Raw genomic sequence first — 25,529 nt, forward strand, 5'->3', positions numbered from 1 at the left:
ACCTAGCAGAGACATGTAGATGACCTGGAGCCAGTGGGTTTGGCGACGGGTATGAAGCGAGGGCCAGCCAACGAGAGCGTACAGGTCGCAGTGGTGCGTAGTATATGGGGCTTTGGTGACAAAACGGATGGCACTATGATAGACTGCATCCAATTTGTTGAGTAGAGTGTTGGAGGTTATTTTATAAATGACATCGCTGAAGTCGAGGATCGGTAGGATGGTCAGATTTACGAGGGTATATTTGGCAGCATGAGTGAAGGATGCTTTTTTGCGGAATAGGAAGCCGATTCTAGAGTTAATTTTGGATTGGAGATGCTTAATGTGAGCCTGGAAGGAGAGTTTACAGTCTAACCAGACACCTAGGTATTTGTAGTTGTCCACATATTCTAAGTCAGAACCGTCCAGAGTAGTGATGCTGGACGGGCGGGCAGGTGCGGGCAGTGATCGGTTGAAGAGCATGCATTTAGTTTTACTTGCATTTAAGAGCAGTTGGAGGCCACGGAAGGAGAGTTGTATGGCATTGAAGCTCATCTGGAGGTTAGTTAACACAGTGTCCAAAGAAGGGCCAGAAGTATGCAGAATGGTGTCGTCAACGTAGAGGTGGATCAGAGAATCACCAGCAGCAAGAGCGACATCCTTGATGTATACAGAGAAGAGTCGGCCCGAGAATTGAACACTGTGGCACCCCCATAGAGACTGCCAGAGGTCCGGACAACAGGCCCTCCGATTTTAAACACTGAACTGAGAAGTAGTTGGTGAACCAGGCGAGGCAATCATTTGAGAAACCAAGGCTGTTGAGTCTGCCAATAAGAATGTGGTGATTGACTCGAAAGCCTTGGCCAGGTCGATGAATACGGCTGCACAGTAATGTCTCTTATCGATGGCGTTTATGATATCGTTTAGGACCTTGAGCGTGGCTGAGGTGCACCCATGACCAGCTCTGAAACCAGATTGCATAGTGGAGAAAGTACGGTGGGATTCGAAATGGTTGGTAATCTGTTTGTTAACTTGGCTTTCGAAGACCTTAGAAAGGCAGGGTTGGATAGATATTGGTCTGTAGCAGCATTATGAAACAATTACTGTACGCAGATATGCAAAAAAATAGATTTGTTTTTTCCATTTCTTGATCTATTTGAAATGTAAGAATATGTTGCAGAATTAAAAACTTGAATTGGTGCCTATGGAAACAAATACAAATATAATTTACAATCCAACTTTCACTATCCAACTTTCTCCACTGAAATACTTTTTACAGTATGTAATAAACTGTAGTCAAGTGGTCATTACCAGGTTATGATGGTCTTAAATATGACCAGTACATAATATAGTGGACAGAATTATGACCAAATGGTCCTATGGTGGTCAGTAAAATACGTCATACCCTGGTCAGTAAAAAGGCGTAACAAAAATACACATTCAAACAGTGACATCTTTTCAACCAGGTTTTGCCCACTGGGTAGTGATCTAGGTTAGAGAAGGTTAATTGACAGGAGAAGTATCTTTACCTGTGGATAGTCTGACTTCGTCTCCTTGTGTTTAATGAAGCCAGACAGCCAGGACAGTGTGGTGAGTATTTGTGTTTGTATTCCTGATGCTGCATCCCCACTCTTCCCCTTAATTTTCCTCCTCAGTCTGACATATCTGTCTCTCAATTTCTTCCATTTCGTCCTGCAAATCTGTTCTTCTACTCTCAGAGTTTGGGCTATCTCCTTCCAGCTGTTACTGGTTATTGTGAAGTCTTTATAGTCTTTCAATGAGGTGTTGTACAAATTGTTGTACCTTCTGACCTCTTCAATTAGCTTTTCCTCGAAACTTGCGTCGTCTTGCATCTTGCTTGTCTTAGTGTCATCAGTATAATGGGGCTCATCTTCATCTTGGTTCTCATGCATTGTTTGGTTCAGTCCTTCCTTCTCAAGTTCCGCCATTTTCTCTGATGTGTTATATATCCGAACAGAAAGAGTGCGGATAAAACCAGAGGCTGCAAACCAACGAAGTCTGGTGTGCTATTCTATAAACAACATTTTTGTCTGCTTCTGCAGGTAGCAATTGAAGCTTTGGTTAGATTTGATTCAAAGAAAATAAAAATCCTATCATCATCTCACACGATCCAAGGCTTGTTGTTGCTACTGCATATCTATCCTACTGTCTACGGTATGCTATTCCCCTCTCCACACCAGACGCAGTGTGGTCAGGTTTAGAAAGAACTAGACAAACACAGCAACCTAAACTACCGATTGATAACGAATCTAGCTAACTATTTTCTGCAATCATTGGCACTTGAGAGTTGGCATTTTACATGATCCGATATGCAAATCACATGCACGGCGAAATGTCGTAAAATGCATGCAGACGTTTCACTTTACTTCTCAATGCAGAGTATGGAAAGTCCAAAGGGCCAATAAGTGGGGTCATCACTAGTTACCACAGCCACAAAGTAAAAATGTCTAAACCCCGCCTATTTAAAACATTTATATTTTTAAAATCTGATTTTAAACCTAACCTTAACCGTAACCACACTCTTAACCTTTTGTCTAACCTTAAATTAGCACCAAAAAGTTGTTTTGTTTATCTGATTTTTTACTCTGGACACTTTTGACTTTGTGGCTGTGGTAACTAGTGGCAACCCAAAAAGTGTGCAGAAGAGAAAACTAGGGAGGCCGACCCCAGTTGATAAACCTGGTTGAAAAGACCTCAGTATGATGTATTTTTATGAAGTCTTATTCTGGTCGCAAACTGGTTGAAAAGTATATTATTTTTATTATTATTTTTTTTTTACGACCACCATAATTGTGACCTATCTTACCAGCTGGTCATAATTCTGACCACTATATTATGTGCTATATTATGTAGCCTACTGGTCATAGTTAAGACCTCATCATAACCTGGTAATGACCACCTGACTACAGCTGATTATCAACATTCTTAGAAAAAAGGGTTCTTTGGCTGTCCCCATTAGAGAACCCTTTTTGGTTCCAGGGTGAAGGCTTTTTGGTTCCACATACAACCCTTTTGTGTTCCATGTAGAACCATCTGTGGAAAGGGTTCTACCTGGGACCAAAAAGGGTTCTTCAAAGGTTTCTCCTATGGGGACAGCCGAATAACCCATTTAGGGTCTAGATGACACCTTTTTTTCTACGAGTGTACTGTAAAAAGTATTGCAGAGGATAAAGTTGGATATTGAAAACATTGTTCATTAAATTTATATTTGTTTCCATAACCACCATAATCTGCAACATATTCTTACATTTAAAATAGATCAAGCAATGGCAAAAACAAATCTATGTCACAGTTTTTTGCACATGTGCAGTAATTGTTTCATAATTCACCCACAGACATTACATGCATAGAAATACTGGAACACAGTATATAACGGCCCATTGTTTCAGTTGATTAATAGGAGTGGTGTGATGGGGTAGATCGTCATCAAGGACCTCTGAGCACAGAAAGTGAACTGGAGCGTAGAGTCATGTGACTCTCTTGAAGAGTCATGTGATGGGTCAGATCTGTAGTGAAGATAATCATTTTGTGGAATAGACACTGGCTGGAATGCGGTTTTAACCAATCAGCATTCAGGATTAGAACCACCCGTTGTATAAAAAAGGGCATCTAACACCGGATCCGGAAGTTCGAATTTCGTCGCTAGCTAGAGTAAAATAAATAGTGCTTCGTCCCGTTTTGCTTGGTAAACTAATGTGGCTCCTCAAGCCACCTAATGGATATACACTACACAAGGCGGATTTCCTCTCTGGGCGTAACGCAAGAGTCCGCTGCCCCCCTAAACGACTCCACCCACGAACATGCACGCACGTAAACCGTGTAACCACATATAGAGATGTCTTCAAAAAAGAGCAACTTGCTCATACTTTGCATCCTTTTCCACCACTATGGCAGGGGCATATTTGAGGACTTTCCAGAGGGCCCGCAACACACCAACCTCCTGAGTTTTCATGACAATTACTGTCAGCATAGAAAATAAATTAACTATTGGCATAATGTGGGCATGCCGGACACAACAGAACAGTAACTCACAGTAAAATATTTAAGTCAGAATCTACTAGTGTTGGGCGATTAACCGAAATTTCGTTTTGTTTTATTATTAAACAACTAATTAACCGATGACGCTTCAATTACTTGAATTGCATTTCGTTTGTTTTGTGTATGTGAGCCTAACGCACTGTTTCTCTAATCATTCAAGTCAGAAATCAAGTCAGGATCTGTGGGACGCAGAGTTGTAGTTTTTATTAAGAAAATATTCAACCTTGTTTAACTCAAACGTGGTAAATAACTACAATGACCATAATCAATTTTGATATCTGTTTAGAACATCTTTCCTTGATGTTCTTCTCCAAACATGCCGCTGCTTTACTTACAAATGTAAAACAAGATTGCAAGAGAACAGGGACTACCACAGCAGTCAAATCTTTTCTTAGTTTTTTTGTGTACATTTTGAGAAACAGTCTTTGTTTTCCAGCTGTTTTGTTGTGTAGACTACCTGCGCTCTGTCCCAACTGCTGTATGGAATGTTGACCGATGCACTCCAGCAAGAAGGCTGCCTGCATGCAGATATCTATTACTGCTAGTGAGGCAAAGACTCCAATCTAAATTACTGCACACATTGTTAATTGCTGAAAAGCTTTTTGGGAAAATATATAATAGTACTATTTTCAGGGTCAAATTCAGGTGCAACTAATTATTTGTGGAAATTCTTACACAGGGACTCAAAGTCAATCTTAAATGAATCCTTGTTTATTTGTCAGCACACTGGAGAGGTTCCAACTAACTCAATGCACCATAGTACACATGTTAATCAGGAGCTCTCCCTGGGCAGTCCCAGCAGTTGTCTTATATATGGCTCTACACAGACAAGTTATATTTGCATGATTTAGCATAATTAATTAATCATTGCTGTTTTGTTTCATTCATGTGACCGACCAATAGTGGTTCATAACATGTGACAGACTAACACCTCACGAGGCTTCTCTCTAAACGGAGACATCTTTTGTTTGTTCTCAAAACAAGGTCTGGGTGTACTGCCAAATTGCAGTTACTGATAAGAGGATTTGTTCAGTCAACCACTTGAAATTGGTTGAACACAGAAATTGGTTTCTAGAACAGCACATAAATAGAACACAGAAATTAGTTAAGAAAAGCACAAACATTAAAATTCCCATTACAATAGGGTTTTGTAAATCTTACGCAAGACGACACAAGTTTGGAGGAAAAGGTAATTGAAGAGGTCAGAAGGTACAACAATAGGGTTTTGTAAATCCTAATAATCTGTTAACATTTTAGTTAACAGATTATTAGATTATGTCAGTGTTTAGGTAGGTTCCCACTTCCTGCAATGCCAAACACCACTTCTGCATTATAGATCGAGGAAATCTGAGACACCAGAGTAGTGCCTCTTCTCGTGGTGTTTTCTGTCGCCATCTTGGGAGAAGCGTTGCCCACAGACAGAGCATTGGTATGGTTTCTCTCCAGTGTGAACTAGCATGTGTACCTTAAGTTTCTCTTTTCGAAAGAATCGTTTCCCACAGTATCTACACTGATGATTTCTCTCTCCAGTATGAACCCTCCTCACGTGCATCACCATGCCATCTTTGCGAGTAAATGTCTTTCCGCATTCCAAACAAGGATAGGTTGCTCTTTCTCCAGAGGTATGTGTTAGTATGTGTCTTTGGTACGATTTTATGTATGGAAAACTCTTCCCACACTCAGTGCAGTGATACGGTGTCTCTCCAGTGTGTACTCGCATGTGTATTTTGATGTTGCGATACTCCTTCCCACATATTGTGCAGAGAAATGTTTCTATTTTACTCAAATGTGTTCTCCTGTGTCTTTCAAAAAGTCCCTTGTACAAGAACTGCTTGTCACAGTCAGGACAGTGGAGGATCTCTCTGTGTACTAAAAAGTGTGCTTTCCAGTCAACCAGGTCTGAAAACCTTTCCTCACACTTTGAACAGCTGTAACTTTTCTTGTGTGTTAGCTGATGTTTTTCAAGCTGCTCCAATAGGACAAAGCTTTTCACACAGTCAGAGCAGTGGAAATTACGTTCCTCCTTCATGTGTGTTTTTTGGTGTAATTTAAGATTATCTAATCGAGCAAAACTTTTGTCACAGTCAGGGCAGTCGTAAGGCTTCTCTCCTGTATGTGTTCGCTGATGTCTTATAAGACGATTCTCTTGTTTGAAGCTCTTACCACAGTCGGAGCAAACGTAGGGCTTCTCTACAGTTCTGAAACTCTCAGTCCAGTCATCAGGAGTATCTTCAGGATCCTCTTCATTCTCCTGCGTTGTTTGGGGTTGTTGTCCTTTAACTAAGTGTTGATTCTTCCTAACAGAACTTTTGCAAGGCGAGTCTTCGCCTGCCTGTGACTGGACCATTTTCCCCCCTGGTGCACTAGCTTGAATTTTACTCTTCTGCCTGCCTCTGCTGGCTGTTCTCTGCGGTGTGTGCACACGGTCTACATTCAGTTCAGCCTGTTCGATCCGTGTGACATGTTCCTCTTTCATATGTCTTTTTGTGTGTAATTTAGGCTTATCTAATTGAGCAAAACTTTTGTCACAAACAGGGTAGTGGTGAGGCTTCTCTCCAGTATGTGATCGCTGGTGTCTTATAAGATCCCTCACTTTTCTAAAGCTCTTACTGCAGTCGGGGCAGTAGTGTGGCTTCTCTCCTCCAGGACTGAAACCCTCGATCCAATCATCAGAGTCATCAGTATCTAGGGGCTCCTCTTCCTTTTCCTGCATTGTTTTGCTGTGTGTTGGTGTTCTCTTTCCTGGAGCTCTAGCTCGTATTTTACTCCTAACTAGAAAATGTCCATCTTGCTGCTCATTATTAGAACTGTGGAAGTGTTCCTGCTTGATCAGGTTGTCATCTTGCAGGTCTTCTGGCATGTCCATCTCCTCTGCCTGGAAATAGATTTAAAATAGCATAATTACTAGTGTGCCTTCCGTCTCTGTTCTCTAAAACATTAGTTTTGTAATACATAATATAGTCTACTTTTCAATACATTTAAAGTCCAAATTAGAATAGATAGCATACAATAAATACCTAAACAAATAACTTACATTTGTACAGTAGTAGCTAGGTCTAATCATTTGAAATACCTAGCAGTGTCAACATGATAATGATGATTTGTTTGTCATTAGGCCTAGAGATCACCATAGGCTAGTGATCTAGGCAAGAGAAGGTTAATTGACAGTAGTAGTCTTTACCTTCGTCTCCTTGTGTTTAATGAAGCCAGACAGCCAGGACAGTGTGGTGAGTATTTGTGGTTGTATTTCTGATGCTGCATCACCACTCTTCCCCTTCATTTTCCTCCTCAGTCGAACATATCTGTCTCTCAAGTTCTTCCATTTCGTCCTGCAAATCTGTTCTTCTACTCTGAGAGTTTTGGCTATCTCCTTCCAGCTGTTGTTGGTCATGGTGAAGTCTTTATAGTCTTTCAATGAGGTGTTGTACAAATTGTTGTACCTTCTGACCTCCTCAATTACCTTTTCCTCCAAACTTGCGTCGTCTTGCGTCTTGCTTGGCTTAGCGTCATAAGTATATTGAGGCTCCTCGTCATCTTGGTTCTCCTGCATTGTTTGGGGCAGTCCTTCGTCCTTCTCAAAGTCCGCCATTTTCCTTGATGTGCGTTTTGTATCTGATCAGAGGGGGTGTGGGTAAAACCACAAGCTGCAAACGAAGTCTGCTGTGCTATTTTATACACAACAGCTGTCTACTTTTTCTTGTAACAATTTAAGCTTTTGGTTAGATTTGATTCGTAGTGAAACAAAATAAAAAGCCCATCATCTCACACGATCCTTGTTGTTGCTACTGCATATATATCCCACTGGCTGGTTAGGTAGTCCTCTCTCCACACCAGACGCAGCGTGATGAGGTTTAGAAAGAACAAGACAAACACAGAAAGCTAAACTACCGATTGAAAACGAATCTAGACGACTAGAACGGATATACAAATCACATGCATGTTGAAACGTCAAAATGCCACTTCTTCGGGATTGTGTTAGCAGATCGCATCCAATTTAAGATGCATACACCGCCACCTACTGTACTGGAGTTTGAGGCCATTCACGGCCTACCTACATTAAATAATTTGTGATATGGTCCTATACAATTTGGGGAGAGTAAAAATTACTCTGCCAACTCTTTTTGTTGTTGTTGTATTACCCTACCAACGGCCTGGGAGGACAGAACACTACCACTCAACACCCCCTGCAACTGGTCTGCAGTAAAACCTCGCAATCCCAAGTATTTATCTGCCGCTGCCACCACAACCTCTATTTTCTGGGACTTTCGAGCCATTTCTGCAGTACAATTGACAACCATAGCTACTGTATGAATGACAATAAACCTACCTTACTGAAGCACATATTCTTTCCGTCACTCTCTATTAGTCTATGACCACTCACAGGAATCCTCTCAGGATCCCATTATAGTGAATGGGGAAATGGTCAATATTCGTGTTTTTGTTTTTTTTAAGATAATCATGGTACCAACAATTGCTTCTATTACACAAGATGCAACGTTATGTCCTTGAACCGATTATTTTAATATCGCATATTACAGAATAAGTTATAAAGATCATTTAGTTGCTCCACCAGCTTGCAGTATCCCGTCGGCCATCATCTTGAAATACTGGTTGTGTCCGAATACCGTACTTACCGTACTTGGAAGTGAAATAACATTTTTAAAAAGCCCATGCCTGTGACTTTCCCCACAGTCCGGTTAGGGTGATTTCTCTTGGCTTCCTGGTTTCCACCAATCAGAGTGCCCGAATGCACATTTGGACTCTGACCCCTCCCACTCCAGGACAGAGTGGCCAAAGATTTTTATAACTAAACCAATATGGATCACAGTCCGTCGTTTCAAACAGAACAAATTAGTCATAGCGGGCAGAACAGGCATGGAGAAGGGCAAAGCCAAGCACAATCCTATTTGCGCGTTCTAGCATTCATGTGCATATTTCTGTTAGGGAACGCCTACTCTGAAGTGTGCGTGTGCAATAACTCAATTTGCCTTTGCACTCCTAAACACAGCAATTTTTTTAAACTTTGGCAAAGGGTAAAGTCTACAAAACGTAATACACTCTGTTCGTAACATATTTTATTTTGGGAACATAAAATTGTATTGAGATCAAATGTTTAATCGATTCGAAAATTAACATTATGTCGGCCAAAATCCATCTCGTTCAATCTTCTCCCACTGCTGGCTACTGGGCTTCCTCTCACTACCATATTTGGTAGTGAGTGGAAACCCAAGCAGATGCTTCACATTTATACATCCAGTGAAATATCGGTCTGTGGAGTGGCTATTTTTTTTTTTTTTAACTAGGCAAGTCAGTTAAGAACAAATTCTTATTTACAATGACGGTTTACCAAAAAGGCAAAAGGCCTCCTGTGGGGATGGGGGCTGGGATTAAAAATTTAAATTAATTAAAATATAGGACAAAACACACATCATGAGAAGAGAGTAGAGTCGCAAAGGGTCGGAAACTTTTGCCGTAATTTTCCAATGGGAAATTAAGCCCGGGAATTTGGGGAATTTTGCTTAAATTCATCAAAAAAGTTAGCTTATAACAGTGAACCTTTTTTGTGGGATATACATAAGGTAATTCAAGGGTATTGTGGCATATTTTGGTTAAACTATCCCCAATTCAATGGAATTGCAACCCTCTGCATGCACAGTGCATTCCTCCATCACATGTAGAGCTGATTCTCAAGATCTTGCACACTAATGAGACACAACACACACATTAAAGCACCCAACAGGCTGACCAATACAAGGGTTGAAAAATTGGGGGCCATCCAGGCAAATTTGAAGCTTTTTGAGCCTGACAACGAGCCATCCTCAAAAAGGTTGGAAAGTGACAGTGAAGATGAGGCCTCAGAGTCTGATGTTCAAGAGGTGGACATTGAGGAGGTCCAGGGAGAAGACATGGAAGCCTGAGAGGAAGACAACCAAAGCTTTAGTTTCTAGACTATCATTTTACAGACATATGTTGAAAACGTTTTTGGGAGATGCGATGGATCATTGAGGATCATTCAATATTTTCTTTCTTTTGTTGTTCAGTGAAATCATCCCATGTGAAGAGTCAAATCATTTAATTAAAGTTCATAACTAAATAGTTTCTTAAAAATTTCTATTGGAAGGATTTAATAATTTACAATTGTGTCTACGTGTAAAGGTAAAAGGTTTATGTTTCTGTCTCCATATGATATGGTAAATATATCCAATGCAAAAAAACATTTACATTTTAATGACATTATTTTGCATATATTCCCCTTAATTCCCACAGAAAGTTTCCACCTCTGAATACTCCCCAAAATGTGCAACCCTAGAAGAGACAACACAACACTACATAATGAGAGACCTAAGACGACAACATAGCAATGCAGCAACACATGACAACACAGCATGGTAGCAACACAACATGGTAGCAGCACAAAACAGGGTACAAACATTGTGCTGTTGTCTGTGCCCAACAAAGTGCAAGGTAGACAACAATACATCACTCAAAGCAGCCACAATTATCAGTAAGAGTGTCCATGATTGAGTCTTTGAATGAAGAGATTGAGATGAAAGTGTCCAGTTTGAGTGTTTGTTGCAGCTCGTTCCAGTCGCTAGCTGCAGCAAACTGAAAAGACGAGCAACCCAGGGATGTGTGTGCTTTGGGGACCTTTAACAGAATGTGACTGGCAGAACGGGTGTTGTATGTAGAGGAGCTGCAGTAGATATCTCAGATAAGGTTTTATAAATAAGCAACCACCAGTGGCTCTTGCAACGGGTATACAGAGATGAGCAGTTTACAGAAGAGTATAGAGTGCAGTGATGTGTCCTATAAGTAGCAAATCTGATGGCCGAATGGTAAAGAACATCTAGAGCACCCTTACCTGCCGATCTATAAATTACGTCTCCATAATCTAGCATGGGTAGGATGGTCATCTGAATCGTTGTCGGCAGATGAAGACGCAAGTTTGGATGCCGGTAGGGTTATCAGTGTGTTTGAGGAAGATTGTTTGTGCATCCAATAAGTGAGTTGTGGGGTTTATTGTATAGAGAGGGTTAATGCTATGTTATGGTGATTGACTGAAAGCAATTAATTCAGGCCTAATTCGGTGGAGGCTGCTGAGGGGAGGACGGCTCTTAATGTCTGCAAAGGAGAAAATGGAATGGCATCGAACACATGGAAACCGTAGCTGTGTTCGAATACTCATACTAACTGCACTAACCATACTATTTGTGACGTGAATTGAGTATATAGTATGCTTATTGGTCATAGTTAGTATGCCAAAAGTTCCCGGATGTCGTACTAAATACGCCAAAATACATATTCATTGCTTTATCTAATTATGAAAAATGTTAAGAAAATGTTGAGCAATGTAATAAAGTAATGACTTTTCAAATAAGTTACATTACACATTATGTTGCCTGACAATGTTAGCTACGCTATCCTTACGAACCGCATAGGATTACAGCTGTATGTACCGGTATATTAGCTAGCTACCTAACGTTAGTTGGCTACTAATACATCAAACTTGCCAGGCAGTATATTAACTATCTAACTAACCACCCAACGTTTATTGACTTGATTATTGCCATTATTCTTCGCTAAGTAGTATAGTCGTTATGCGTGTCGATGGACATTGTTCATTCTGGCTATCTACTCTGATTCTTAAAATGTTAGCTCGTCATTTGTTATGCTAACAAGCAAGCAAGAGGTTGCATAGCAACTGCATCAACTTCCGGTATACAGACAAAGTTCTAGTACACTCAACTGAAACGATACCGTTTGTTTACAGTATACTAAAATAAACTAATAGTATATAGTATGTAGTATATATTCATTACGTATGCAGTATGTTAGTATGGGTATTCAAACACAGCTCGTGTGTTTGATTTATTTTATACCATTCCACTGATTCCACTCCAGCCATTACAAAAAGCCTGTCCTCCCCAATTAAGGTGCCACCAACCTCCTGTGTAATTACATTGTTACATTTGTAGCTGTATAGTACTGCTGCAGCTTATGTACATTTCAGATACTCCATGTCGTTTATAAGTGCTTGTATTTCATTGATTGCATGTGTTTTGCATTAGATGTTATTGTTTAGAGTTGGTCAATTCCTATAGCCTGTACGCGCACTTTACCACTGCGTTTTCATAGATCACGCTAGTGTTAAGTCATGACCAGAGACTCTAGAACTTTCAGACTGTCCTCAGCGCTCCCGCTGCACAGTATAATCTATTACTCTGTGGCACCAGACACGGATCAGAGCTCCACCAGAGTGCCATACATCTCGCCTGTCTAAGTAATTAGTTCTCTCGCTCTCTGCGAGATGTTTATGCATGTGTGCTGTTATGTGAATATCCCTGTAAAGATGCTATGCCATTCTTTCCTGTGTAGATATTCCTATTGCATAGCTTACAACATTATTTGTTCTTACCTTTCAGAACCACAAGTCCATCCTATGCACAAAAATACTTATATGGTGTGTGTGCGCAACTGTGTGGTGGTGACCAAGGTAAAATAAACATTGGATATGCAAATCACATGCATGTTGATATGTCATAAAGTGCTGGCAGACGTTTTCACTTTGTCTGAATGCCGACTATAGAAAGTCCAAAAGTGTCCTTGGCTCCCGCCTGCCTTCATTGCCGTTAACAGAATTGCAGGAAAACTGTGCCCAACAGGCTGGGGCGAAGTACAGTGCACCGGTCGCCCATGCATCTCAGCTAGCTTGCTAGCGGCATGCTGTGTACCGGAGTTCTGCTTGCTAGCTAGCGACACCGGTAGACGGTGTCCTTCGCTCCCGCCTGCCCTCACCGTCGTTAACAGAACAGGTGGAGGCGAAGGACACTGTCCAACGGTCGTACCCGCCTCCCGCTAGCACAACAAGTGGGTGGCTGGGGCGACACGTGTACTAACTAGCTTGATAGTTAGCTAGCACACGGCATCGCCCCTGCCTCCCACCTGCTGTGTACTGAAGTCCTCCTTATGACAAGCTGGCTAAGCTAGCACAGTGTCCTTTGCTCCAGCCTGCCGAACATCTGCCCTCGCGGTCGTTAACAGAACTAGAAGAAAAAGGTGCACGACTGGCGAGGGGCGAAGGACACTGTCTACCGGTGTATTGTTAGCTGGCTACCTTTGTCGCCCCCTCCCCTTCTTCTGTGGGGTTTATCGGCGGCTGGCATCCAACGTTATTGTGCATTAATGCCATCTACTGTACTGGAGCGCCCCGGCCTCCCGTAACTTAAAAATGTACCAATAGAAGTATAAAGAGGGGTTCGAACGCCCCGAATTGCAGGCCGCAATTGCACCCTGCTCACGAAGTTCAAGGCCGACGGCATTACTGCAGGCTGTTTCCAGAAAACAGTATCCGCCATTATAGTGAATGGGAAAATGGTAATCATGGTACCAAAATTGCTTATATTATATCAGACATAATGTTATGTCCTTGAACAGATTCTTTTAAAATCACACAAAAGAAATTGAGGATAATTTAGTTGCTACCACCAGCCTGCAGTACCCTGGTCGGCCTTCCAGTGAAAATACTGGAAGTGTCCGAATAACCGTACTTGCGTTCTAAATAGTAAGCATTTTGTGTATGCGAGAAAAAAGCTTTATAGTATGTCAAATTTAGAAAATTCTTTGCATACCCAATACCATAGTTAGTTCGGCTTTTCAAAACAGACACTAGATGCAGTAGATGTTCATTAAAGAGCGACTGCCTTTAAACAGCAATGAATCCTTTGAAAACGGTCTGTGTGGCATCCATAGTCAGAAACAGTTATTCTACTGTCAAAATTGACTACAAAGTGTAACTAAGATAGTTTTGGTCATGAAGTCAGTCTGGTCTAAAACGGAGTTTGGAACATCCGTGCATCACAACGGGTACCTGAAGGTTGGGTTTTGATTTGAGGATGTCTATTTGCCCATTAACATGGTGTGAATAGCTGCAGTGATTGCTCTCTAACCAATAGTATAGACAGGGAGACAGACCTGCCAAGCAGTTTTCATAAGACAACTCATCGCGCATTTAACTTGAGAAATACTGCACCAAACACCTTAGTTAGATGGAAAATTGAGCAAATAAACATCCTCTGCAAAAATGTTCAAATGAATTACAGATTTCTGGAGTTAACTTCGATTCATTCTGGGGATTTTGAGGAAGTGAAATAAGCTTCTGCGTCTACAGTGTCTCATGGGAGACAAACATGATCCAAACGTGGAATCAGTCAGGAAACGCACATCCAAGACTAAAATCAAAATGTTCTAATGCACAACAGAAAAACACGTGCCAATCGGCGTGTTCAGTGGCTCCTTAATAAAAACATACAAAATGTGAACATTATGGTGGAAATTACAAGCTTATGTTATAATACTTTTATTGCATCAAATGGTTGTTTTATGCAACAGAATAGAGGGTTCTTATAACTATTGTGTCTGTGTGAACTGAAAGTGGGCCTCTGGGAGATAACACTGACAGGAGATTTACGATGTCTTTGGGGATAACGCATTACAGAGCATGAGTTAATGTTTCTGTTCTATACGGTACCAGGGAGACATGGCTCCAGTATGGAGTTGTGGCCAGACACTGGTCTCTACACAATGCTGTAAACTCTGAATTATTTTTCATACAAATCTTAACCTTGTGAACCATTCCATACATCTGTTGTGTCATGTAAACTGAAGGAGGATGGACTTTGCTATAAAATGCTGTGGCTCGAACCAACTCATTGAGTTCTCAGTGATCATCTCCAGGGGTAATTACCGACCAGCTCCATTACTGCACTAATTAAATAATAAAGTTTGATTGTTTTGAAGAAATCTAAAAGTCCCTCCTTTTGATTACAATAATTCCACCACAACATCTACCCCATCTAGTGTCCGTTTAAAAGTCTAACGATGGTATTGGGTTGCCTGACGACACCCTGAATTCAGCAAATTTCAGACAAATGTATAAACTCACTGAAGGTTGTAGCTGTGAACCTTTCATTGACTTGTTTTTAAACTAGCTTATGGCCCACTTGATAATCAAAACAATATAAACATTAATACAATATGAACTAACTGAACCACCAATGGGGAATTACCAACGTTCAACAATGACTGCTATTGGTAGTATACTGTAATATGCTTTTGTTGAAACAAAATATTCAAATACCTTTTAAAAAATATATATATATTTTTTTTTAAACAAGGGTCGGAACTGAAATTATTTTCCAATCATTTCGTTCTAAACATGACTTTTTCTTTCTCCACTGTTCCGACCAATTGAATAAGTCAATCCATAATTTTTATTAAACAGCTCTGCCTATTTTCTGAATTACACTTGTTTTGTCATCAGTAGGCTACAGTAACCTATGCTTCAGAGGGGAGGGGCAGGTATCCAAAACACACTTACTGGCAAAGACTTCCAACTGGCAGGCAGACGCTGGAATACGTTTCTGAGTGACAGAGTGAGGGCTTTGCATATGCGCTTTGTCTACGATTTTTGTGGGACTGGAAAACTTTAAATAATGTTATTAACCGGTTCCCATGCTTTTTAAATAATGGTTCTGTTCCGGAACAGTATAGATCACTTTAGATTTCGGTTAGTGTTACTCAAATAATGTAGTTATTTTCCATATTTTAAGTCCGGTTCCCTGAACCGGTTACAACCCTTGATTTAAAATAACCAACTTTTGAAAACAAATACTGCTATGAAGACAGTAATATATCAGCAACAGACTGTCTTGTGAGTCTCTTCAATAATCTGTTGTGACAATTCCAGGCCACCAACATTGTAGTTAACAGATTATTAGATTATCAAGTCACTGACAGTCATTAGGTAGTTTCCCACTTCCTGCAATGCCAAACACATTTTACATGACATTTTAGTCATTTAGCACTCTTATTCAAGGCGATTTACAGGAGCAATAAGTGCCTAACTCAAGGGCACCGACAGATTCTTCACCTAGTAAGTTTGGGGATTTGAAGCAGCAACCTTTCGGTTACTGGCCCAATGCTCTTAACCACTAGGCTACTGTACCTCCACCACTTCTGCATTATAAATCGAGGAAATTAGAGACACCAGAGTAGTGCCTCTTCTCGTGGCGTTTTCTGTCTCCATCTTGGGAGAAGGGTCGACCACAGATAGAGCATTGGTATGGTTTCTCTCCAGTGTGAACTAGCATGTGTCTCTTCAGTGTCTCTTTTCGAAAGAATCTCTTTCCACAGTCTCTGCACTGATGATTTCTCTCTCCAGTATGAATCCTCCTCACGTGTCTCAACATGCCATCTCTGCGAGTAAAACACTTTCCACATTTCAAACAAGGATAGGTTGCTCTTTCTCCAGAGGTATGTGTTAGTATGTGTCTTTGGTATGATTTTGTATATGGAAAACTCTTCCCACACTCAGTGCAGTGATACGGTGTCTCTCCAGTGTGTATTCGCATGTGTATTTTCATGTTGCGACACTCCTTCCCGCAAATTGTGCAGAGAAATTGTTTTCTTTCGCTCAAATGTATTCTGTGTCTTTCAAAACTTTTCTTGTGTGTTAGCTGATGTCTTTCAAGCTGCTTCAGTCGGACAAAGCTTTTCACACAGTCAGAGCAGTGGAAATTACATTCCTCCTTCATATGTGTTTTTTGGTGTAATTTAAGATTATCTAATCGAGCAAAACTTTTGTCACAGTCAGGGCAGTCGTAAGGCTTCTCTCCTGTATGTGTTCGTTGATGTCTTATAAGACGATTCGCTTGTTTGAAGCTCTTACCACAGTCGGAGCAGATGTATGGCTTCTCTACAGTACTGAAACTCTCGGTCCAGTCATCAGAAGTATCTTCAGGATCCTCTTCATTCTCCTGCATTGTTTTGGGTTGTCGCAGTTTTTCTGAGTGTTGAGTCTTTCTAGTTAAACTTTTGCAGGACAATTCTTTTCCTGGCTGTGACTGGACTATTTTTCCTGGTGTTTCTGCACGCATTTTACTCTTCTGCCTGCCTCTGCTGGCAGTTCTTTGCTGTGTGTGCACACGGTCTACCTTCAGTTTAGTTTCTTCTGTCTGTGTGACATGTTTCTCTTTCATATGCATTTTTTTGTGTAATTTAAGCTTATCTAATCGAGCAAAACTTCTGTCGCAAACAGGGCAGTGGTGAGGCTTCTCTCCAGTATGTGATCTCTGGTGTCTTATAAGATCCCTCACTTTTCTAAAGCTCTTACTGCAGTCGGAGCAGTAGTGTGGCTTCTCTCCTCCAGGACTGAAACCCTCGATCCACTCATCAGAGTCATCAGTATCTAGGGGCTCCTCTCCATTCTCCTGCGTTGTTTGAGGTTGTGGTCTTTCTGAGTTTTGCTTCTTCTCTGATTGGCACTGGGTATTGGCTGGGCATTGCTGTTTGCTATGTGAAAGCACAACGTCTACATTTGCTGTACTGCTGGCAACTTTGAAGTTATTCTCCGGCAGGTCCTGTTGCTTTTTCACAAGTTCAGTTTGACGAATGCGTGTGACAGCTTTATCCAGTGTTAGTTTTGGGTCCATTTGTAATTGCTTGGACAATCTTCTGTCACGTAAGCCCATGACTAGTCTGTCTCTTATCATCTCACTGAGCAGAGCTCCATAACCACAATGTTCTGACAAACAATGAAGTGCAGTGATAAAATCATCAGCTGTCTCTCCTGCTTCTTGTTGTCTTTGGTTGAATTTAGTTCGTTCTAATATTACATTCCTCCTAACTAGAAAATGTCCATCTTGCTGTTCATTATTAGAACTGTGGAAGTGTTCCTGCTTGATCAGATTGTCATCTTGCAGGTCTTCTGAGGTGTCCATCTCCTCTGCCTGGAAAAACATTTAAAATTGCATAATTACTAGTAGGCCTATCATCTCTGTTCTCTCAAACAACATTAATTTTGCAATACATAAAATAGCCTACTTTGATACAGTTAAAGTCCAAATTAGAATAGATAGCATATACAATAAATAGCTAAACAAATAACGTAGGTTATTTTACAGTAGTAGCTAGGTCTAATAATTTGAAATACCTAGCAGTATCAACATGATAATGATGATTTCTTTGTCATTAGGCCTAGAGATCACCATAGACTAGTGATCTAGGATAGAGAAGGTTCATTGACAGTATAAGTTGACAAACGTATTTTCACAACAAAAAAAATAGAAATCTATAAATCAAAGCAAGTTGTAGGGCTCATTCAGTAGTTTTTATATCATTAAGTAGAATCATATTGAATTATCATTTATATTCCTAAAACATAAGTTGAAATTGACACGGTTGCCGCTTCCGGTTGTCATCAATTTTAGATTTATAGCCCAGTGTCAAAACACCGGTTATAAACGTCCAAAATCATCATCAATACATGCAGAAATAAGTTGTGATATCTTGAAGACCAAACATAACAATAACTCCCTCCACATACGTGTCACACTTGTGTTCAGATTACTTATATTTTGCTGGCTTCGATGCAACCAAGAGTTTTGACATTGTGCACCCTCTTGGTTGCTAATATTTTGATAAATTAATACCTTATAAAACGGCACACAACATTTACCAAGCGGCCACTCTAAACTGGAATTGATTAGCTTGTTCTACTGTAATCAATAGCATGCGTATTCTAGCCAAGGCTCATCTTCTATAACTACTGCTGTAAACACCTTATCTATTCATATACTTTCCATTATGTCTTTACACCATCGTATACAGACACACTGAGGGTACAAAATATTAGGAACACCTTCCTAATATTGAGTTGCATGCACTTCTGCCCTCAGAACAGCCTCAATTCGTTGGGGCATGGACTCCACAAGTTGTCAAAAGCTTTCTACAGGGATGCTGGCCTGTGTTGACTCCAATGCTTCTCACAGTTGTGTCAAGTTGGCTGGTTGTGGATCTCTACTCCGAATAGCTCGTTCCATCTCATCCCACAGATGCTCAATTGGATTGAGATCTGATGACCGGGCAGGCCATTGCAGTAAGCTTGATTCACTTGTGTTCGTGGAACCATTCCTGGACAATCCTAGCCTTGTGGCATTATCCCGCAAATTTTTTTTTGCCACAGATGGATACAATGCTTCCATGAAGGGATGCACCTGAATGGCAATGATGTTCAGATATCCTGTGGCCCTATTTTCTATCAAGGGTCCCAATGTTCTTTACTGAAAGAAGTGGAACTAAGGTTGTCGGCTACCATACCCCATTCGTGTCAACGTACAACGAGTTGTGCATTCTTTTATGGGTCTTTGGGCAATGTTGTACTGGACTGCCAGTTGACTAACTGTAGCCTGTCGGTTGCTCTGCATAATCCGTGTCAGCCTCCTTTGTCCTCTCATCAATTACCCGTTTTTGACCACTGGCCTGTCATTGGCTGGATGTCCTTTGGAAGGTGAGTCATTCTTGATACACACAGTAAACTGTTAAGTGTGAAAAACCCAGCAGTGTTGCAGTTCTTGACACACTCAAACCGGTGCGCCGTGTTATAGCCCTATTCGGACGGTTATTATTAGAGATGTTGGTTTTGTAATTATTATCCAAGCATGTGTATTATTCCAGAGGACGATTCACACAGGATTAGTTTTTCCAAACTGCCCCTTGTAATTCTTCATTTTTTCAAATTTAATTGACTCATGACGGAAGCCTGGAGGTTTTCATCGTAGGCGTGAAAATATTTCAATGTCATGTCTTGACGATAATAGGCTACACTTTTTATGGATGAGAAGTGTGCATGTCATGATTTTTAAAATGTATTTAACTAGGCAAGTCAGTTAAGAACAAATTATTATTTACAATGACGGCCTAACAAAAGGCAAAAGGCCTCCTGCAGGGACAGGGGCTGGGATTAAAAATAAATATATATATATATATATATATATAAATATAGGACAAAACACACATGACAAAAGAGAACACAACACTACATAAAGAGACATAAGGAAACATAGCAAGGCAGCTACACATGACAACACAGCATGGTAGCAACAACATGGTAACAGCACAAAACATGGTACAAACATTATTGGGCACAGACAACAGCACAAAGGGCAAGAAGGTAGAGACAACAATATATCCCGCAAAACAGCCACAACTGTCAGTAAGTGTCCATGTTTGAGTCTTTGAATGAAGAGATTGAGATAAAACTGTCCAGTTTGAGTGTTTGTTGCAGCTCATTCCAGTGACTACCTCAAGCCCTAAACCCTCAGAGGTAGTAATCACACCTGTGGGGAGAGGGGCATTCTTCTTACAAACCACATGACCTTTGTTTTGGAGGTGTTCAGAACAAGGTTAAGGGTAGAGAAAGCTTGTTGGACACTAAGAAAGCTTTGTTGTAGAGCATTTAACACAAAATCCAGAGAGGGGCCAGCTGAGTATAAGACTATAATCTGCATATAAATGCATGAGAGAGCTTCCTACTGCCTGAGCTATGTTGTTGATGTAAATTGAGAAGATCATGGGGCCTAGGATTGAGCTTTGGGGTACTCCCTTGGTGACTGGCAGTGGTTGAGACAACAGATGTTCTGTCTTTATACACTGTACTCTGAGATAGGTAGTTAACAAAAAGGACCAAAGACCGCTCAGAGACACCAATACTCCTTAGCCGACCGAGAAGAATGGAATGGTCTACCATGTTAAAAGCTTTGGCCAAGTCAATAAAAATAGCACCACAACATTGCTTAGAATCAAGGGCAATGGTGACATCATTGAGGACCTTTAAGGTTGCAGTGACATGTTCATAACCTGAGCGGAAACCAGATTGCATACCAGAGAGAATACTATAGACGTCAAGAAAACCAGTCAGTTGATTATTGACAAGTATTTCCAACACTTTTGATAAACAGAGCAAAACAGAAATAGCCCTATAACAGTTAGGATCAGCTTGATCTCCCCCTTTAAATAAAGTATGAACCGTGGCTGTATTCCAAGCAATGGGAACCTCCCCAGAAAGGAGAGACAGGTTAAAAAGGTCAGAGATAGGCTTGGTGATGATAGGGGCAGCAACCTTAAAGGGTCTGACCCAGATGTTTTTTTGTGGTCAAGTTTAAGGAGCTCTTTTAGCACCTCAGACTCAGTGACTGCCAGCAGGGAGAAACTTTGTAGCACGGGAAAAAGAGGGAGACGCATCGGGGATAGTCACATTAGAAAGGGTGGGAGATGAAGAATGTTGGACGGGCAAGGAGGCATGGCTGAGTCAAACAGGAATCCTGACTTAATGAAGTGGTGATTAAAGAGCTCAGCCATGTGCTTCTTGTCAGTAACAACCACATCGTCAACATTAAGGGACATGGGCAGATGTGAGGAGGAGGGTTTATTCTCCAGGTCTTTAACCGGTTTCCAGAACTTCTTAGGATTAGACCCACAGAGAGAAAATGACTGCAGGAATGTTCACCAAAGCTGTTTAGAGAATTCAATGTTCATTTCTCGACCATAAACCACCTCCAACGTCATTTTAGAAAATGTAGCAGTCCGTCCAACCGGCATCAAATCAAATCACATTTTATTGGTCACATACACATGGTTAGCAGATGTTAACGCGAGTGTAGCAAAATGCTTGTGCTTCTAGTTCCAACTGTGCAGTAATATCTAACAAGTAATCTAACAACTGCAGACCACGTGGAACCACGCCAGCCCAGGACCTCCACATCCGGCTTCTTCACCTTTTATTTTATTTCATCTATATTTAACCAGGTAGGCCAGTTGAGAACAAGTTACACATGGAATAAACAAACGTACAGTCAATAACACAATAGAAAAATGCTATATACAGTGTGCAAATGGCATAAGGAGGTAAGGCAGTAAATAGGCCATAGTAGCGAAGTAATTACAATTTATCAAATTAACACTGGAGTGATAGATGTGCAAGTAGAAATACCGGTGTGCAAAAGAGCAAAAAAGTAAATAAAAACAATATGGGGATGAGGTAGGTAGATTGGATGGGCTATTTACAGATGGGCTGAATACAGCTGCAGCGATCGGTAAGCTGCTCAGATAGCTGATGCTTAAAGTTTGTGAGGTAAATATAAGTCTCCAACTTCAGCAATTTTTGCAATTCGTTCCAGTCATTTGCAGCAGACAACTGGAAGGAAAGGCGGCCAAAGCAGGTGTTTGCTTTGGGGATGACCAGTGAGATATACCTGCTGGAACGCGTGCTACGGGTGGGTGTTGCTATGGTGACCAGTGAGCTGAGATAAGGCGGAGCTTTACCTAGCAAAGACTTATAGATTGTGGGTGGTATATGGGCTTTGGTGACAAAACGGATGTCACTGTGATAAGCTGCATCCAGTTTGCTGAGTAGAGTGTTGGAGGCTATTTTGTAAATGACGTCGCCGAAGTCGAGGATCGGTAGGATAGTCAGTTTTACGTGGGTATGTTTGGCAGCGTGAAGGAGGCTTTGTTGCGAAATAGGAAGCCAATTCTAGATTTCATTTTGGATTGGAAATGTTTAATATGAGTCTGGAAGGAGAGTTTACAGTCTAGCCAGACACCTGCGGGAATGTCTGAGTGTAGTGTTCACCCACTAATTGGGAACGTGAGCTGTGTTTAGACCGTCGTGAGACAGGTTAGTTTTACCCTACTGATGATGTGTTGTTGCAATAGGTGTTGTTGCAGGGTGTTGAGGAGTATTTCTGTCTGTAATAAAGCCCTTTTGTGGAGGAAAACTAATTATCATTTGCTGGCCCTCAAGTGATAAATAAAAATATGCCCTCCCAGGCTCACCCGTGGCTGCGCACTGGTAAAATCCATAGATTAGGGTCTAATTAATTTATTTCAATTGAGTGATTTCCTTATATGAACTAACTCAGCAAAATCTTTGAAATTGTTGCATGTTGCTTTTTGTATTTTTGTTCAGTATAGCTGGTTGATAAACTGAAGTCAGGTTAATTACAACTGGGGTTGAAGCGGTCACTACTCTGGACGGTTCTGACTTAGAATACGTGGACAACTACAAATACCTAGGTGTCTGGCTAGACTGTAAACTCTCCTTCCAGACTCACATTAAGCATCTCCAATCCAAAATTAAATCTAGAATCGGCTTCCTATATCACAACAAAGCATCCTTCACTCATGCTGCCAAACATACCCTCGTAAAACTGACCATCCTACCGATCCTCGATTTCGGCAATGTCATCTATAAAATAGCCTCCAACACTCTACTCAACAAATTGGATGCAGTCTATCACAGTGCCATCCGTTTTGTCACCAAAGCCCCATACACTACCCACTATTGCGACCTGTACGCTCTCATTGGTTGGCCCTCGCTTCATACTCGTCGCCAAACACACTGGCTACAGGTTATCTACAAGTCTCTGCTAGGTAAAGCCCCGTCTTATCTCAGCTCACTGGTCACCATAGCAGCACCCACACCTAGCACGCGCTCCAGCAGGTATATCTCACTGGTCACCCCCAAAGCCAATTCCTCATTCGGTCGCCTTTCCTTCCAGTTCTCTGCTGCCAATGACTGGAACGAACTGCGAAAATCACTGAAGATGGAGACTCATATCTCCCTCACTAGCTTTAAGCACCAGCTGTCAGAGCAGCTCACAGATCACTGCACCTGTACATAGCTCATCTGTAAACAGCCCATCTATCTACCTCATCCCCATACTGTATTTATTTATTTATCTTGCTCCTTTGCACCCCAGTATCTCTACTTGCACATTCATCTTCTGCACATCTACCATTCCAGTGTTTAATTGCTGTATTGTAATTACTTCACCACCATGGCCTATTTATTGCCTTAACTCCCTTACCTTATTTGATTTGCACATGCTGTATATATACTTTTTGTTTTATTTTTTCTACCTTATTATTGACTATGTTTTGTTTATTCCATGTGTAACTCTGTTGTTGTATGTGTCGAATTGCTATGCTTTATCTTGGCCAGGTCACAGTTGCAAATGAGAACTTGTTCTCAACTAGCCTACCTGGTTAAATAAAGGTGAAATAAATACAAATCCTACAGGAAGGTAACTCTCCAGGGTTGGAGAACCCTGACCTAGAGCGTCACCCACCAGCCACCTTCTCTCTGCCTGCCCGGATCCTCTCTCTAGTGTGTGTTTGTGTCTTCGGTCTGTAGCGTGTAGAATAGCTCAGCATACTCAATAATAGCCTCTACGTTGGTTAACTTGCGCGAGACATTGCAAGCGAAGAAATGGTGAAATACAGCATTGCGATAGCCTATAGACTACATCTTTTGATTGCCGATACAAAGTTGACTGGCCAACATGTCGACCTATGCCCCTCCGCCTTGCTCTTTATTTATTTGCTGTGGAAGATGCGAGAGTTTGTTCTCATAGTAGAATAAGTAAAATCGTTTCCTGCGTTGCAAAAATACTGAATCTTAGGAGTGATGCCTAGCGGAATCGATGCTTGTCACGCAGAAATTGGAGCCGAATAATCGATTATTTGAGTCGACTCCCCACTACTACCAGTGTGCATGGGGCAGCCTGAACGTTCGACGCTACTAGTAGTAGTCTTATTTTTGTACCTTCTTACCTCTTCAATGTGCTTTTCCTCGAAACGTGGGTTGTATTGCATCTTGATTGGCTTAGTCATCGGTATCTAGGGGCTCCTCTTCTTCTCGGTTATCCTGCATTGTTTGGGGCAGTGCCTCGTCCTCAAATTCCGCCATTTTCTCTGTGTTCTGTATACCAAACGAAAGGGGTGCGGGTAAAACCAAAAGCTGAAAACCAACGAAGTCTGCTGTGCTATTGTATACACATCCGTTTTGTCTGCTTGTCTTTCACTTAGATTTGATTCAAAGTTAAATAATGTTCTTTAAAGCCCATCTCACACGATCCTTGTTGCTACTGCACATCTATAACACTGTATGAATCGCTATTCGAAACCAGACGCAGTGTGTTGAGGTTTATAAAACAAGCTTAACTGGTTAGCTAGCTAAACTACTGATTGAGAACGAATCTGGCTGACTATTTTCTGCAGTCATAGCCACTCTATAATTACAATTTTACATGACCGGATGCAAATCTCATGCACATCGAAGTATCATAAAACGCTTGCATACTTTTCACTTTACGTCTGAATGCGGAGTATGGACAGAGAGGAAGAGGCAAAGCGAGAGGATTTACTCCTTCCAAAATATGTCCGCGAAATAAGCCTTTTTTGTATGGCGGTCTAAGAGAGTGTTGAATTACGTGAGGCTTATTTGATCATTCGTTAGGCTTTTACAACTGAATTTATGTGGATGCAGGTGGCATTCCGCAAACGACTCAAGCCTTGTTCACATTGGCAGTTTGAAGTGACACAAATCCTATTTTTTCGCATATCCAATTCGAATCGGCTTTTCAAGCCACATACAAAGGTGATTTGAAATCAGATACAAATCATGTGACTTGTGTCTGAAAGGTCAAATCTGATTTATTTAAAGGGAGTCCAAATTGAGCAAGTTCCCCATTATAAGTACATGGGATTTTGATTGAAGATAAGCTCTCTTTTAAAAACACACATTGAAAAAAGCAGAGAATTTATATTGGTTTATTTTGTAGAAATACACCCTTCCTCACTTTGGAAAGAAGAAG

General features: G+C 41.0%; 1 protein-coding gene and 1 long non-coding RNA gene across 2 annotated transcripts; both read right to left on the reverse strand.

The window, feature by feature from the left end:
- Positions 1-5,218: 5,218 nt before the first annotated feature.
- On the reverse strand, positions 5,219-7,985 carry LOC139566342 (zinc finger protein ZFP2-like). The gene is made up of 2 exons (XM_071387457.1): positions 7,217-7,985; positions 5,219-6,910 (listed from the first exon to the last, which is right to left on the reverse strand). The coding sequence occupies exons 1-2, from the start codon at positions 7,622-7,624 to the stop codon at positions 5,366-5,368; spliced, it is 1,953 nt and encodes a 650-aa protein (XP_071243558.1). The 5' UTR covers positions 7,625-7,985; the 3' UTR covers positions 5,219-5,365.
- A 6,391-nt stretch (positions 7,986-14,376) lies between these two features.
- LOC139566339 (uncharacterized) lies at positions 14,377-25,130 on the reverse strand. The gene is made up of 2 exons (XR_011673087.1): positions 24,487-25,130; positions 14,377-17,822 (listed from the first exon to the last, which is right to left on the reverse strand). It is a non-coding gene; the product is annotated as an uncharacterized lncRNA (long non-coding RNA).
- Positions 25,131-25,529: the final 399 nt, after the last annotated feature.

Source organism: Salvelinus alpinus, chromosome 38 (genome assembly GCF_045679555.1).
Source record: "Salvelinus alpinus chromosome 38, SLU_Salpinus.1, whole genome shotgun sequence".
Lineage (NCBI taxonomy): Eukaryota > Metazoa > Chordata > Actinopteri > Salmoniformes > Salmonidae > Salvelinus > Salvelinus alpinus.

Bases quoted from the DNA above. Each gene is read 5' to 3' on its own strand.
- LOC139566342 (XM_071387457.1), bottom strand. From the start codon at position 7,624: ATGGCGGACTTTGAGAAGGACGAAGGACTGCCCCAAACAATGCAGGAG. The intron at 6,911-7,216 runs GTAAAGACTACT...ATCTATTTCCAG, and splicing joins TTAAACACAAGGAGACGAAG to GCAGAGGAGATGGACATGCC.